The following is a 14,048-nucleotide window of genomic DNA, read 5'->3' as shown; positions in this document are numbered from 1 at the left end:
GCCAGACAGACCTGAGTTCATTAGGTCCCGTGTAACCTTAGCAAGTTACTTGATCCATATCTAATGCTCTGTTTTCTACCAGAGAGATGAAAAGGTTATTATGTAAGTTATATATACCTTATAAGATTATATACCTACCTTATAAGGTTATAATGAGGCATAAAAACAATAATATGTCAATTTATTGCAATGATTGTCACATAGTAATTTATTCAGGCAATTACTAAATTTCTTTTCTGTGCCAGACAGAGTTCTGGGCAATGTGAGTATAGCAATGAGTAAACAAAGTATCTGTCTTTTTTTTTTTTTTTTTTTAAATTTTTTTTTTAAAGTATCTGTCTTATAATCTAGCCTAGTAATAGAAATTATAGTATTAATAGTGGTGGCAGCAGTTAAGATTAATTTAATGCTTTTTCTGGACTAAGCGTTCTTCCAGGTGCTCAGATCCTCACAACAACCCTGTGAGATTGTCATATCCTCCTTTTATAGAAGCAAAAACCGAGGGACTGCAAAGTCTGATGGCTTGCCCAAGCTCAAAGGGTAAATAGTCAAAGCAGAATTTAAACCTAGGATGTCTGACTCCATGCTCTTATTTACGTAATCAGGCTCGGTAAATGTAGCTTTTATTGGCAGTATTCATATCGTATAAGAATGTTAGGCATAGGGGAACGTGGTCAAACTTAGAGTGTTTGAAATGTAAATCCAGTACTTTTTAATAGAGCTAGACTTTTAGGGTATTTGGCCACCACCATGCTCAGAAGCTCAGTCGTGTCCAACTCTTTGCAACCCCATGGACTGTAGCCCACCAGGCTCCTCTGTCCGTGGCACTGTCCAGACAAGAACACTGGAGTGGGCTGCCCTTTCATTCTTCAGGGGGTCTTCCCTACCCAGGAATCGAATCTGGGTCTCTTGCTCTGCAGGCAGATTCTTTACCAACTGAGCCACCAGGGAAGCCCAGTAGTATCCAAGTACCAAAACAGCTCAGAGAAATCTCAGCTGCAGCCATGGTTTGCTTATCTTCTGAAAGCTAAAGCACATCTGTTTCTCTCCTCCTCTCGTTATCTTGGATGCCTTAGGGGTTCTTCCTGCTGCTCTCTGATAATTCTGGTTCACAGCAGAGTCAGACTCCTTCACACAACAGTCAGGAGAGCACTTGTCTAGTGACCTCTGGGACTAGTGACTCGTTCATAACTTTGAAGACTGAAGAAAGTAGCTGTGCCCTGCCCTCCTTGTAGAAACTGCCTAGTAATCTGTCTTTATGGGATTCTCTGACCTAATTTCTTTATGAATTCTGAAAAATCATATAGTATCATTCATAGGAATATTCTTGCAGTGATGAATATGTAAAATGGTACAACCATTTTGGAAAGCAGTTTGCCAATTTCTTAAAAATTTAAACATACCTACTGTGTGATCCAGCCATTCCTCTTCTTTGTTTACTCAGAAGAAAAGAAAGCATATTTCCAGACAGAAAAACTTGTCCAGGAATTTTTTTTAGCAACTTTCTTCGTAACTACCAAAATCAGAAACCGCTCAAATGACCAAGAACTGTTGAATGAATAACCATTTGTATAAGCAGCCTATGGAAAAACCCTAATGAACTTTTAGGCCAACCCAATAATTTATTCGAACAGTAGAATATTACTCAGCAATAAAAATGAATAGACTGTTGATACATGCAACAACAAAATTAAAATAAACTCAAAATAGTTACGCTGAATGAAAGAATCCAGACAAAAAGAATTCATATTGTATTATTCAGTTTATAAAAAATTGTACAAAAATGCAAGTTTATCTGTAGTGACAAAGCAGATCAGTGGTTGACTGAGGACAGAGGGCGTGACAGCGAATAAACTATTTGTTTCATACTATTGCAATATGATTCCTTTGAATGAGTGGTTCAATTTTGGTACCCTGTTTAATTATTTTTCCTGGCGGTTTAATAAAGTATCTCCCAGAAATAATGAATATAACTTTTAAAAATACGTACATTTTTAACTGTAGAGGAAACAATCTCATTTATAATATATGTATTGAATTTTTGTGCTGAGGGCTACAGTTAAAATCAACATTTGGCTTAGAAACATAGTCTCCAGTTGCATCCGTACTTATTTCCCTGTGTAATTCGGTAGTCTTTGTGAAATGAGGTAAAGGATCTGCTATCTTTCTGGTGACTATAGTTCAGCACCTATGATTTCTCTCCCATTTAGTTGGGAAAATCTATTTTCAGTTTCAAATACTAGAAACATTTAGACCAAACTGAGCTTTTATACCAGCTTTTTTTTTTTTTAAGAAAAATAGTTGACTTTGTCCTTGGACTAAACCCTCCTCTAACATTTAATCCCATCTAATTGATTTTAAATCACATGATGTTATGACCTCTCAGTATATTAATAAAAATAAACATGCATAGAAATTGTGGGTCTTCTTTCACTATTGTCCCTAATGTGGTTCTGAGTGGCTCATCTTTTTCTTTCTGTTCTTCCTTCAGGCCCTCACATCATGGAGCCTTGTGGCAAACCTTCACTCACACCTAATAACTCATTCTCCAAGGTAAGTGAAAGACCACCTTCTTTAGATACATGTATTGATTTTAGATACATGTACTTAGTAAGCAGATTTTATTTTCTTGGGCCCCAAAATCACTGCAGATGGTGACTGTAGCCATGAAATTAAAAGACACTTGCTCCTTGGAAAGAAAGCCAGACAAACCTAGACAGTGTGTTAGAAAGCAGAGACATCACTTGGCCGACAAAGGTCCGTGTTGTCAAAGCTGTGGTTATTCCAGTAATTGTGTATGGATGTTAGAAAGTGAAAGTCACTCAGTCGTGTCCAACTCTATGCAACCCCACGGACTATACAGTCCATGGAATTTTCCAGGCCAGAATACTGGAGTGGGTAGCCTTTCCCTTCTCCAGGGGATCTTCCCAACCCAGGGATCGAACCGAGGTCTCCCACATTACAGGCAGATTCTTTACCAGCTGAGCTACAAGGGAAGCCCGTGGATGTGACAGTTGTATCGTATAGAAGGCTGAACACCAAAGAATTAATGATTTCAAATTGTGGTGCTAGAGAAGACTCTTGAGAGTCTCTTGGACTGCAAGGAGATGAAACCAGTCAATCCTAAAGGAAACAACCCTGAATATTCATTGGAAGGACTGATGCTGAAGCTCCAATACTTTGACCACCTGATGTGAAGAGCCAACTCATTGGAAAAGACCCTGATGCTGGGAAAGATTGAGAGGGCAGGAGGAGAAGGGGGAGGAGAAGATGAGATGGTTAGATAGCATTACCAATTCAATGGACATGAACTTGCACAAACTCCAGAAGATAGTGAAGAACAGGGAAGCCTGGCGTGCTGCAGTCCATGTGGTCACAAAGAGTCAGACATGAGTTAGTGACTGAACAACAACAATAGGATTTAGTAAGTAACTCACACAGTGGAAACCCACACACGAGTAATCTTTCATCATCGGGCACAGATTCAGCTCTTAAATTGGCTAATTACTTATATATAGCTTTAGTGCTGGGATTTTTTGATTAACATGCACAATTCTTTTGGTTGTCTCCTAGATATCCAGAAGAGAAGAATGTAGTTAACAGTGGGTTAACGTTGACCAGCAGTGACTCTCAAATGACAAATCTCTGCTACTAATGAGGCAAAACTTGCTTTTTGAAAGACATAGAAAATACTTCACTACATAATAAAATGAAAGAACCTAAATCATTTAAGATTAGGATAGAGAAATCTGGAGGTGATTTAACAAAATGTTTTAATATGTAATTAAATTCCACTTTCCAGCTCTTTATTTAAGGCTACATGTATGCCCATTTGTCTGGTTAACATTTCTTTTGACTTTCTGGCATGTAATGTATGGGACTTCCTGGGTGTCGTGGTAAAGAATCCGCCTGCTCATGCAGGAGATGCCAGAGATGTGGATTCAAACCCTGGGTAGGGAAGATCCCCTGGAGTAGGAAATGGCAACCTGCTTCAGTATTCTTGCCTGGGAACTTCTATGTACAGAAGAACCTGGCAGGCTATAGTCCATGGGGTCGCAAAGAGTCAAGACACGACTAAGCAGGCACGCACACGTGTAATGAACACAGCTCACAGCTGCATCTTTATTTTGTGGAATTGTTTTATCTCAGACACATCTGGTACAGTCTCTTCTGAACCTCAGTACTTGAATGTTTTTCCTTGTAAAATCCAGACCTGAGGCATTTCCCTCCTAGTAATCTGAAAATCTTATCAGCTCGACAAGATTTCTGGCAGTGAGCTGGGTTTAGTGCAGGAAGAGAAAATGAATTTACTGACCAGAAGCCCCAAATTCCATGCCTTTCATCTCACTGCGTTGTCTCGAACTTATGACATGGTTTAGCATGTCATATGATTAGGACACAAAAGTAAAACTTTCTTAGTGTCTGTATGTTGGTAGATTAAGACATGGCTACACATTATGTTCTGTTTACTCAGAAGGTCTCCAATTTCACATAGCTGAAGCAACTGAATTTCCATGTATTTCTAATGTTAGTCATGCCGTGTAGTGCTTCTTTTCTTTGTAAATAGCACCATGTTGTTGAAAGGGAGAAAGGGTAGAGTTTCTGTTTAAATTAACATAAAACTCTAGAAATTAGAACTTTTGTTATTTGTGATTGCAAACATTCTTGTTGGAATTAAAATCTTCCAGGAAGGCTCCCAAACAATATTCTGTCCTTGCATACTAACATCTGTACTGTGAATTTCTCATGTAGAACAGAGTTTTACAATCCAATGAAATTTTTGACTTTATGTAACCACTATTTGAGGCTTCTCATGTGACTCAGTGGTAAAGAATCTGCCTGCTAAGCAGGAGACGAGGGTTCAGTCCCTGGATTGGGAACATCCCCTGGAGGAAGAAATGGCAACCCACTCCAGTATTCTTGCCTGGAGAATCCAGCTGACTAAGGAACCTGCCAGGCTACTGTCCATGGGGTCGCAAAGACTCCAGCACAGCTGGGTGACTAAAGAACAACAGCAGCAACCACTATTTATAGAAATAGCTTTATCCTTGCATCTACTATCCTTTTCATTTTAATTTAAAAGGTAAAATCTTTAGAGCAAACCACCTTTTATTTGTATAAATTATTTTCATTTATTCAAATCACTTAATTTTGCATTTTTTCCCCTAATCATCTTTCTTTTTATAGGTTGCATGCCATGAAGTGCTTCACAATTAACCATCAAATTTAAAAAGTTACATTCCATTTAATAATTACTTTATAGTTACAAATCCATTGCTCTTTTCCTGGATCCAAGATGAGATTTAGATTAGATTTGAAAATCTTTACAGCCAACAGTTGATCAGGTCACTAAATCGAAGACTGTGTCCGTGAAACAACTTCACAGATACTTAAAAGATTGACTTTTTTTTCCATTTCCCTCAACTTCTAAGTTTAGTAGTACTATTTAACTTTTTTTTTTTTTTTTTTTTACAATTTAACTTTTCTGAAAAATTGTATGGAAGATAAGTCCCATAAAATATGCTTTAAAAAGAGATTTCTGTAGTCAAGTAAGTTTAGGAAATAGTACACAATGCATTTATCTTTTGACAACTCACAGTTTATATTAGTAAGCATTATGAGAATTCATGAAATAAAAATGTTGATTTAATGTTGTTTAATCTACTGTTTCTAGACATATTTGATGATAGAAAGGCCCATCCCCTTTGCATGTATCATTGCACTGGTATTTCCTAGAAGCGCTGATGCAATGTGGGGAGACAGAACAAGGATTTTCTTCTGAGAAAGACGGGGAGAATGACATGGAAGGGCAATGTGCAGTCTCTACCTAATCCTGGAAATTAGTAATATAGTAAACTAATGATTACTTTGTTTTTTTTATACTTTAGGTTAATGGAGAAGAAATCATTGAAATTTTGTACCCTGAAGAAAAATGTTCTACTTATCAGACAAAGGAATCAGCAAACCTGAATCTGTACAAAGGTAGTTTTCCAAATCAGCCATCCAATTACTCTAAGTACCCTAATAATTAAAGTGTTAAAGAAATATTGGTAGCCTTTCTTATTTGGCTTACATGCTCCTGTATTTTACAAGGAAAGATTGTTGTTCAAAGAAATAAAAGAATAGCATAAAATTAATATTATTAGCTATACTACTGTACAAATTTCCAGTATTCATTCTCACCTCTAAGATTAAAACAATTTTTAGTTGCTTGAAGAGAGAGCAGCCTTCTTTGATAATGTTTCTTGTATTCTTTGAAGCAGCCATTCACAAGCTACCTAATAACTGAGAAATTTTTTCTTAAAGATGTTTGGGCTGCCCTATTATTATATATTATATATCCATAATCTTTGTAACTTCTTTAGTTGAACTTCTTTAGTTTCTTTTATAAATTAATAGTTTAGGACTAGTTTAGGGAAACAAAACATTAAATTATTAATATTTCATGAAAAGGTGTATCACACGCATTGATTCTGGTTTATTCAGTTGCATTTGTGTGGCCTTTTGTCTTAAGAGTCAGAATAGTTCTAGAAGTAAAAAATGCTTTCCCTGTCATTGCTGTTTTTTCAGAGTAAATGCTTAAAATTTGAAGTACCTGGCATGTTATATGTGCCACATGGTCTCTTTCTCCTATCAGTATTTTTTACAATAAAACCCCATGTTGATTACTGTTTTTCAAGAATCTGATGGGCAAGAAGATGAGAACTATGATGATCCTCAAGAAGCTGAAGTTATCCAGTCTTTGCTGGATGTTGTGGATGAGGAAGCTCAGAATCTTTTAAACCAAAATAACGCAGCAGGAGATGCCTGTGTTCCAGGTAGATGAACCAGAATGAGTAAGTTGGTACCCTAAAGGACACCAGAAGCCTCTACAGAGCATTTTAATTCCTCTTGGCCCATTTCTCTTGCCCAGGTGTATTGAAAGCCAATGGGAAGTTATCTGAAGAGGGAGCAGAAGATACATACTGTGATGGTTCCCCTTTACCTGAAGATTTTACAGAGGTAAGGATAATACCTAGGTAGACACTCTGTGATGCTGTATCTTGTTAGAATTCTCTCCCAGCCTACCAGTTTCCCTTCTAAATATTAGAGATAATATCCTGAGGGCTGGTTACCTCAGTAACCTCAGTCAGAGTTAGAACTGATATCTTTTACTCATTTTGCGGAAAGAACTTACCTTTAAATCATTTAACCTCTTTTGGTGAAGGTTTCCTTTCAGGAAAAAAGTGCCCGAAAATCTTGATTTTTTTTTTTTTTTTTTTTTTTTTGGTATCTTTATTATTGTTGCACCAAATAAAAGTTGGTAATTCCAAGATCCCGTTCCAGTTAATACCTAACCTAGGTAGAAAATTTGATTTTTATCCTTGAATGCTTGTTTTCTTCTGTCTTTCTTGAATTCTTGGTCTTAATTATCATGAAAACATATTTTTTCAGTTATTCCATGGCTTTTGCTGTGATTGGCCTGCAATTTCAGTTGAAACATGTTTTAATAGATTTGGGCTGCTAGCTCATTCATAATACATTAGATTAATTAGTTGGATCCAAACTAATAAAAATAAGCTGTCCAAGAATTAGTGTTCAACATATATAAATTTGTTAAAATTTTTAAGAAAATAAAACTCAAAACTTGGAATCATCTTAAATTCATTTTCTTGTTGCTTTTGAGAGTCATCCTATGCCAAACAATTACATTTAGAATGAATAAACAACAAGGTCCTAATGTGTAGCACAGGGAATTGTTTTCAATATCCTGTAATCATGCTGGAAAAGAATATTTAAAAAAAGAATGTTTCAAACAAAAAGTCATCCCATTACAGAGAAAGTATTACTATCCAAATTTCCTTAAGCCAAAAGAAAAAAAAGAGAAACAATTTTCAAAATGTAATGATAAACTTATTTAAGACTAAGGCTTCATATCTTCTGGGATATTGAGCTGACTACGGAAAAAACATGAAATAGTGGATAAATAATATGTTGTTCAGTCTCTCAGTTGTGTCTGACTCTTTGCAACCCCATGGACTGCAGCATGACAGGCTTTCCCGTCCTTCACCATCTCCCAGAGCTTGCTCAAATTCATGTCCAGTGAGTGGATGATGCCATCCAACCATCTCATCCTATGTTACCCCCTTCTCCTCCTGCCCTCAATCTTCCCCAGCCTCAAGGTCTTTTCCAATGAGTTGGCTCTTCGCATCGGGTGACCAGAGTATTGGAGCTTCAGCATCAGTCCTTCCAATGAATATTCAGGGTTGATTTCCTTTAGGATTGGCTGGTTTGATCTTGCAGTCCAAGGGACTCTCATTAGTCTTCTCCAGCACCACAATTTGAAAGCATCAATTCTTCAGTGCTTAGCCTTCTTTATGGTCCACCTCTCACATCCATACATGACTACTGGAGAAACCATAGCTTTGACCTTACTGACCTTTGTTGGCAAAGTAATGTCTTTGCTTTTTAATACGTTGCCTAGGTTTGTGATAGCTTTTCTTCCAAGGTGCAAGCATCTTTTAATTCATGGCTGCAGTCACCATCTGCAGTGATTGTGGAGCCCGAGAAAATAGTCTTTCATGGTTGCAGTTGTTTCCCCATCTGTTAGCCATGAAGTAATGGAACTGGATGCCATGACCTTCATTTTTTGAATGTTAAGTTTTAAGCCAGCTTTTTCACTCTCCTCTTTCACTTTCATCAAGAGGCTCTTTAGTTCCTCTTCTCTTTCTGCCATAAGGGTGGTGTCACCTGCATCTGAGGTTATTGCTACTTCTCCCAGAAATCTTGATTCCAGCTTGTGCTTCACCCATCCTGGCATTTCACATGATGTACTCTACACAAAGTTAAATAAGCAGGGTGACAATATACTGCCTTGACATACTCTTTTCCCAATTTGGAGCCAATTCATTGTTCCATGTCCAGTTCTAACTTGCTTCTTGACCTGCATACAGATTTCTCAGAAGGCAGGTCAGGTGGCCTGGTATTCCCATCTCTTGAAGAATTTTCCACAGTTTGTTGTGATCCACACAGTCAAAGGCTTTAGCATAGTCAAAATAATACATAAGTCTGCTCTAATTGTATCTATATGAATCTGAACTTGCTCATTGTTTGAGGATAATTTCCCTCACAGGTCTTCTTAATCTTCCTAATGAGCATCTTCAAAAGTGTCAAAACCAAGCTGCTTTGGATTCTTATCATGCATGTACCCACACACTGTCTCATAGACACTTGATTATTTTCATGAAAAACTTACAAATAATTAATGTGTGTAAATAAAAGGAAGCGTTTATCTGTTTAGGATGTATTTCCTAACCTTAAAAAAATGGCTACACAAATATTGAATAGCTCACAAAATATCATGCTGTAGTGTTTTTTACGCAAGATGCTGTTCTTTTGTACTATCAAAAGATTAATAATTACAGCAATAAGCTCTTTGTAAAAGGTTTTCTGAATATTTTAAATCATACTGGCTTTAATCATATTTTATTAATAATACTATTTACGCCTTGCAACATATGTTCTGAAGTCTCTTAACTAAGGCCATAATGACACATCTCTCTAGACAGCATATTAAAAAGCAGAGACATTACTTTACTGACAAAGCTCCTATAGTCACAGTTATGGTTTTTCCAGTAGTCATGTATGGATGTGAGAGTTGGACCATAAAGAAGGCTGAAGACTGAAGATGTTTTCAAATTGTGATGCTAGAGAATATTAAGAGTCCCTTCGACTGCAAGGAGATCAAACCAGTCAATTCCAAAAGAAGTCAACCCTGAACGTTCATTGGAAGGACTGATGCTGAAGCTCCAATACTTTGGCCACCTGTTGCAAAGAGATGATTCATTGGAACAGACCCTGATGCTGGGAAACATTGAGGGCAGGAGGAGAAGGGGGCAACAGAGGATGAGATGGTTGGATGGCATTACTGAATCAATGGCTTTGAGTTTGAGCAAACTCTGGGAAATAGTGAAGGACAGGGGAGCCTGGCATATTGCAGTCGATGGGGTCAGAAAGAGTCGAACACCAGTTACTGACAGAACAAAAACAACCCTTGACTACAGTAGTCTCCCCCGTCCACAGTTCCACTTTCAGAGGTTTCAGTTACCCACAGCCATCCTCAATTAGAAAATGTTAAATGGAAAATTCCAGAAATAAGCAATTCATAAATTTTAAACTGCACACCATTTTAAGTAGTGAGATGAAATTTTGCACATTCTTGCTCCCACCCACCCAGAAGACGAATCATCACTTTGCCCATAAGTCAGTTAGTAGCCGTCTTGGTTATTGGAGCAACCATTACAGCATCAAAGTGTGTAACGTAACTTATTTGTGTTTCTGTAATTTATTGCACTTAATAATGGCCCTGAAGTGCCAGAGTAGTGATGCTGGCAGTTTGAATTCACCAAAAAGAAACCATAAGTGCTTCCTTTAAGATGAAATTCTCGACTTCATAAAGGAGGAAAAAAATCATATGCCAAGGTTAGTTCTATAGTACTAACAAATCTGTGAAAGTGTGAAGAAGGAAAAAGAAATTTGTGCTAGGTCTGTTGCTGCACTTCAGACTGCAGATGTTATGGCCACAGTGTGTGAAAAGTGCTTAGTTAAGATGGAAAAAGCATTCCGTTTATGAGTGAAAGACGTGAGCAGAAGACAGTGTTGAGTACTGTCTGCAGTTTCCGTCATTCACTGGGGTCTTTGGAACAAATCCCGCTCAGATGAGGTGGGGATTACTGTGGCTCTTAGTAAAGTACTTCAAGCCAGTGTCTGTGTCTTATTTATAAAAGAAGGAATGCCAGTCATAGGCGTCACTGTAAATTATCATCTAATGTTTCAAAACTCTTCACTTTAGCTGTTGCTGAACTTGTTGGATTATTTGGGGGATAACAGGGTTAGAAGGGGTGTCAGGGCTTCTGTCAGTTTTTGCTTGTACAGTCTAGCGGTCAGTTTGGGTACACATGCAGATGGCTCTGGGGTAAAGAATCCGCCTGCCGGTGCAGGGGACGCAGGTTTAATCCCTGGGTCAGGAAGATTCCCTGGAGGAGGAAATGCCAACCTACTCTAGTATTCTTGCCAAGACAATCCCATGGACAGAGCAGCCTGGAGGGCTACAGTCCACGGGGTTGCTCAGTCAGACACGACTGAGCAGGCACGCATGCACACACAAACCATACATAGGTGAACTTGGCAAAATTAGTGAGAAATCAGTTAATACAATATCAATATAGTGTATGTCAAATTGGGCTTTATCTGGTTATTTTAATGTTGATAATAACACTTTACTCTTATAAAAGACTTTATACTTTGCAAAATGATTGCATGCATGGTAGATTCCTAGATCAGGATTATAGTAGGGAATAAGAAATCCAAATGACTTTACTTGGAAATAAAAGTTTTAGACCAGACTAAAATTTTCAATTCTTAAAAACAGGTAAGATCTAAGAAGCTTTGTTTTTTTTTAGTTATCAGTGGATTTAAAACAACCTACTCTTTTTTTCCCTCCATAGAAGTTCTGTGCTTCACTCAGATCAATTGAAAATGATATCAGAGTAACTTAATTATAGATACTTTTTAACTCTACAATGTCTATAAGAAACAGGGCAAATAAACATGCAACTACAAGTTGTGGAAAAGTCTATGAAGTTTAAAAAAGAAAGTGCTTGAAAAGACAATAACCAAGGAGAACTGTGTTTAGCCTGGGTGGTAGGAAACGTCCTCAGAAGATAAAGATGCTTACATTAGTAAGGAAAAAGTGAAAAAAGGTGAGTGATTTTGAAGAGCTCAAGAAAGACCCATCAGTTTAAAGTCTAGTTAGGGAAGGCGAGAGTAAAACCAGATGGACTGTAGAGGTAGACAGAAGTCAGACACTGCAGAGTCTTGAAAGGAATTTCCCATTTAAGATCATTTGTTCTGATGAAGATTGAGATGTAAGTTTAACCATGTAGAAATGCCACTTGGCATTTTCTTCTGAGTGTAGCAAAATGCTTCTTCAAGACTTGGGTCTCTGGGACTATGCTATGAACTAATTAATTTGTGTTCCCTAGAGAGATACCCCTTACTTTAAAACTAAAAGGGCAAATGTGGTATCACTTATGTGTGCAATCTGAAGTATGATACAGGTGAACTTGCTTACAGGATAGAAACAAACTCACAGATAAAGAAAATAAACTTACGGTTACCAAAGGAGAGAGGGGTTGGGAGTTGGGATTACTTAGTTTAAGATGGACAGATACTGACTTTTATATATAGAATACATACAACAAAGACCTACTATATAGCACAAGGAACTGTATTCAGTATCATGTAATAAGCTATAATGGAAAATAATATGTAAAAGTATAGCTTTGTATGTGTTTATAGATATATATACTTTTATATGTATATAACTGAATTGCTTTGTTGTACATCAAAAACTAACACAACATTGCAAATCAACTGAACTTCAATTTAAAAAATATTTTTTAATAAATAAATGGGCAAGGTAATTTAACACATTGGAAATTTTAGATTTTAAACTGTTGTTCAGATGCTAAGTCATGTCTGACTCTGCAACTGCATAGACTGCAGCACGCCAGGCTCCTCTGTCCTCCACTGTCTCCCAGAGTTTGCTCAAACTCACGTCCATTTAGTTAGTGAAGCTATCCAACTATCTCATCCTGTCATCCCCTTCTCCTTCTGCCTTCTATCTTTGCCAGCATCAGGGTGTTTTCCAGTGAGTCGGCTCTTCACGTCAAGTGGCCAAAGTATTGGAGCTTCAACTTCAGCATCAGTCCTTCTAATGTATATTCAGGGGTGATTTCCTTTAAGATTGACTCCTTGCAGTCCAAAGGACTCTCAAGAATCTTCTCCAGCACCGCAACTTGAAAGTATCAGTTCTTCGGCACTTTGCTTTCTTTATGGTCCAACTCTTACATCCGTACATGACTGCTGGAAAAAACATAGCTTTGACTATATAGACCTTTGTTGTCAAAGTGATGTCCCTGCTTTTTAATACACTGCCTAGGTTTGTCATAGCTTTCCTCCCATGGAGCAAGCATCTTTTAATTTCATGGCTGCAGTCACCATCTACAGTGATTTTGGAGCCCAAGAAAATAAAGTCTGTCACTGTTTCCACTCTTTCCCATTCTATTTGCCATGAAGTGAACTCTTAGAGTTTTGAATGTTGAGTTTCAAGTCAGTTTTCACTCCTCTTTCACCCTCATCAAGAGGCTCTCTGGTTCCTCTTTACTTTCTGCCATTAGAGTGGTATCATCTGCATATCTGAAGTTGTTGATATTTCTCCAGGCAGTCTTGATCCTAATTGTAATCCATCCATCCTGGCATTTCTCATAATGTGCTCTGCATATAAGTTAAATAAGCAGGGTGGCAGTATACAGCCTTGACATACTGCTTTCCCAATTTGGAATCAGTCTGTTGTTCCACGTCCGGTTCTAACTGTTGCTTCTTGACCCACATACAGGTTTCTCAGGAGACAGATAAAGTGATGTGGTATTCCCATCTCTTCAAGAATATTCCATAATATGTTTTGATCCACATAGTTAAAGGCTTTCACATAGTCAATGAAGCAGAAGTAGGTGTTTTTCTGGAATTCTCTTGCTTTCGCTGTGATCCAAAATGTCGGCAGTTTGATCTCTGGCTCTCTGCCTTTTCTAAATCCAACCTGTACAGCTGGAAGAGCTCAGTTCACATACTGCTAAAGCCTAGTTTGAAGGATTTTAAGCGTAACCTTACTGGCATGTGAAATGAACACTATAGTACTGTAGTTCGAACGTTCTTTGGCATTGCCCTTCTTTGGGATTAGAATGAAAATTGACCTTTTCTAGTCTTGTGGCCACTGCTGAGTTTTCCATATTTGCTGAGTATTGAGTACAGCACGTAAAAAACATCATCTTTTAGAATTTTAAATAGCTCAGCTGAAATCCCATCACCTCCACTAGCTTTATTCATAGTAATGCTTCCTAAGGCCCACTTGACGTCACACTCCAGGATGTCTGGCTGTAGGTGAGTGACCACACCATGGTGGTTATCTGGGTCATTAAGATCTTTTTTGTATAGTTCTTCTGTGTATT

The 14,048-nt window shown here is 37.7% G+C and overlaps 1 protein-coding gene across 11 annotated transcripts in view; it reads left to right on the top strand.

The window, feature by feature from the left end:
* The window catches only part of PTPN13 (protein tyrosine phosphatase non-receptor type 13), a 217,145-nt gene that overhangs the window by 186,898 nt on the left and 16,199 nt on the right, over positions 1-14,048 (top strand). For all 11 annotated transcript variants that reach the window (XM_065914102.1, XM_065914101.1, XM_065914100.1 and 8 more), the window contains 4 exons: positions 2,492-2,553; positions 5,889-5,982; positions 6,681-6,818; positions 6,914-7,002. In XM_065914102.1, the coding sequence (XP_065770174.1) occupies positions 2,492-2,553; positions 5,889-5,982; positions 6,681-6,818; positions 6,914-7,002 (383 nt within the window). The remainder of the gene's footprint in view (positions 1-2,491; positions 2,554-5,888; positions 5,983-6,680; positions 6,819-6,913; positions 7,003-14,048) is intronic.

This window comes from Muntiacus reevesi, chromosome 22, assembly GCF_963930625.1.
Source record: "Muntiacus reevesi chromosome 22, mMunRee1.1, whole genome shotgun sequence".
NCBI classification, from domain to species: Eukaryota; Metazoa; Chordata; class Mammalia; order Artiodactyla; family Cervidae; genus Muntiacus; species Muntiacus reevesi.
This window is presented reverse-complemented; position numbering and strand designations above follow the sequence as displayed.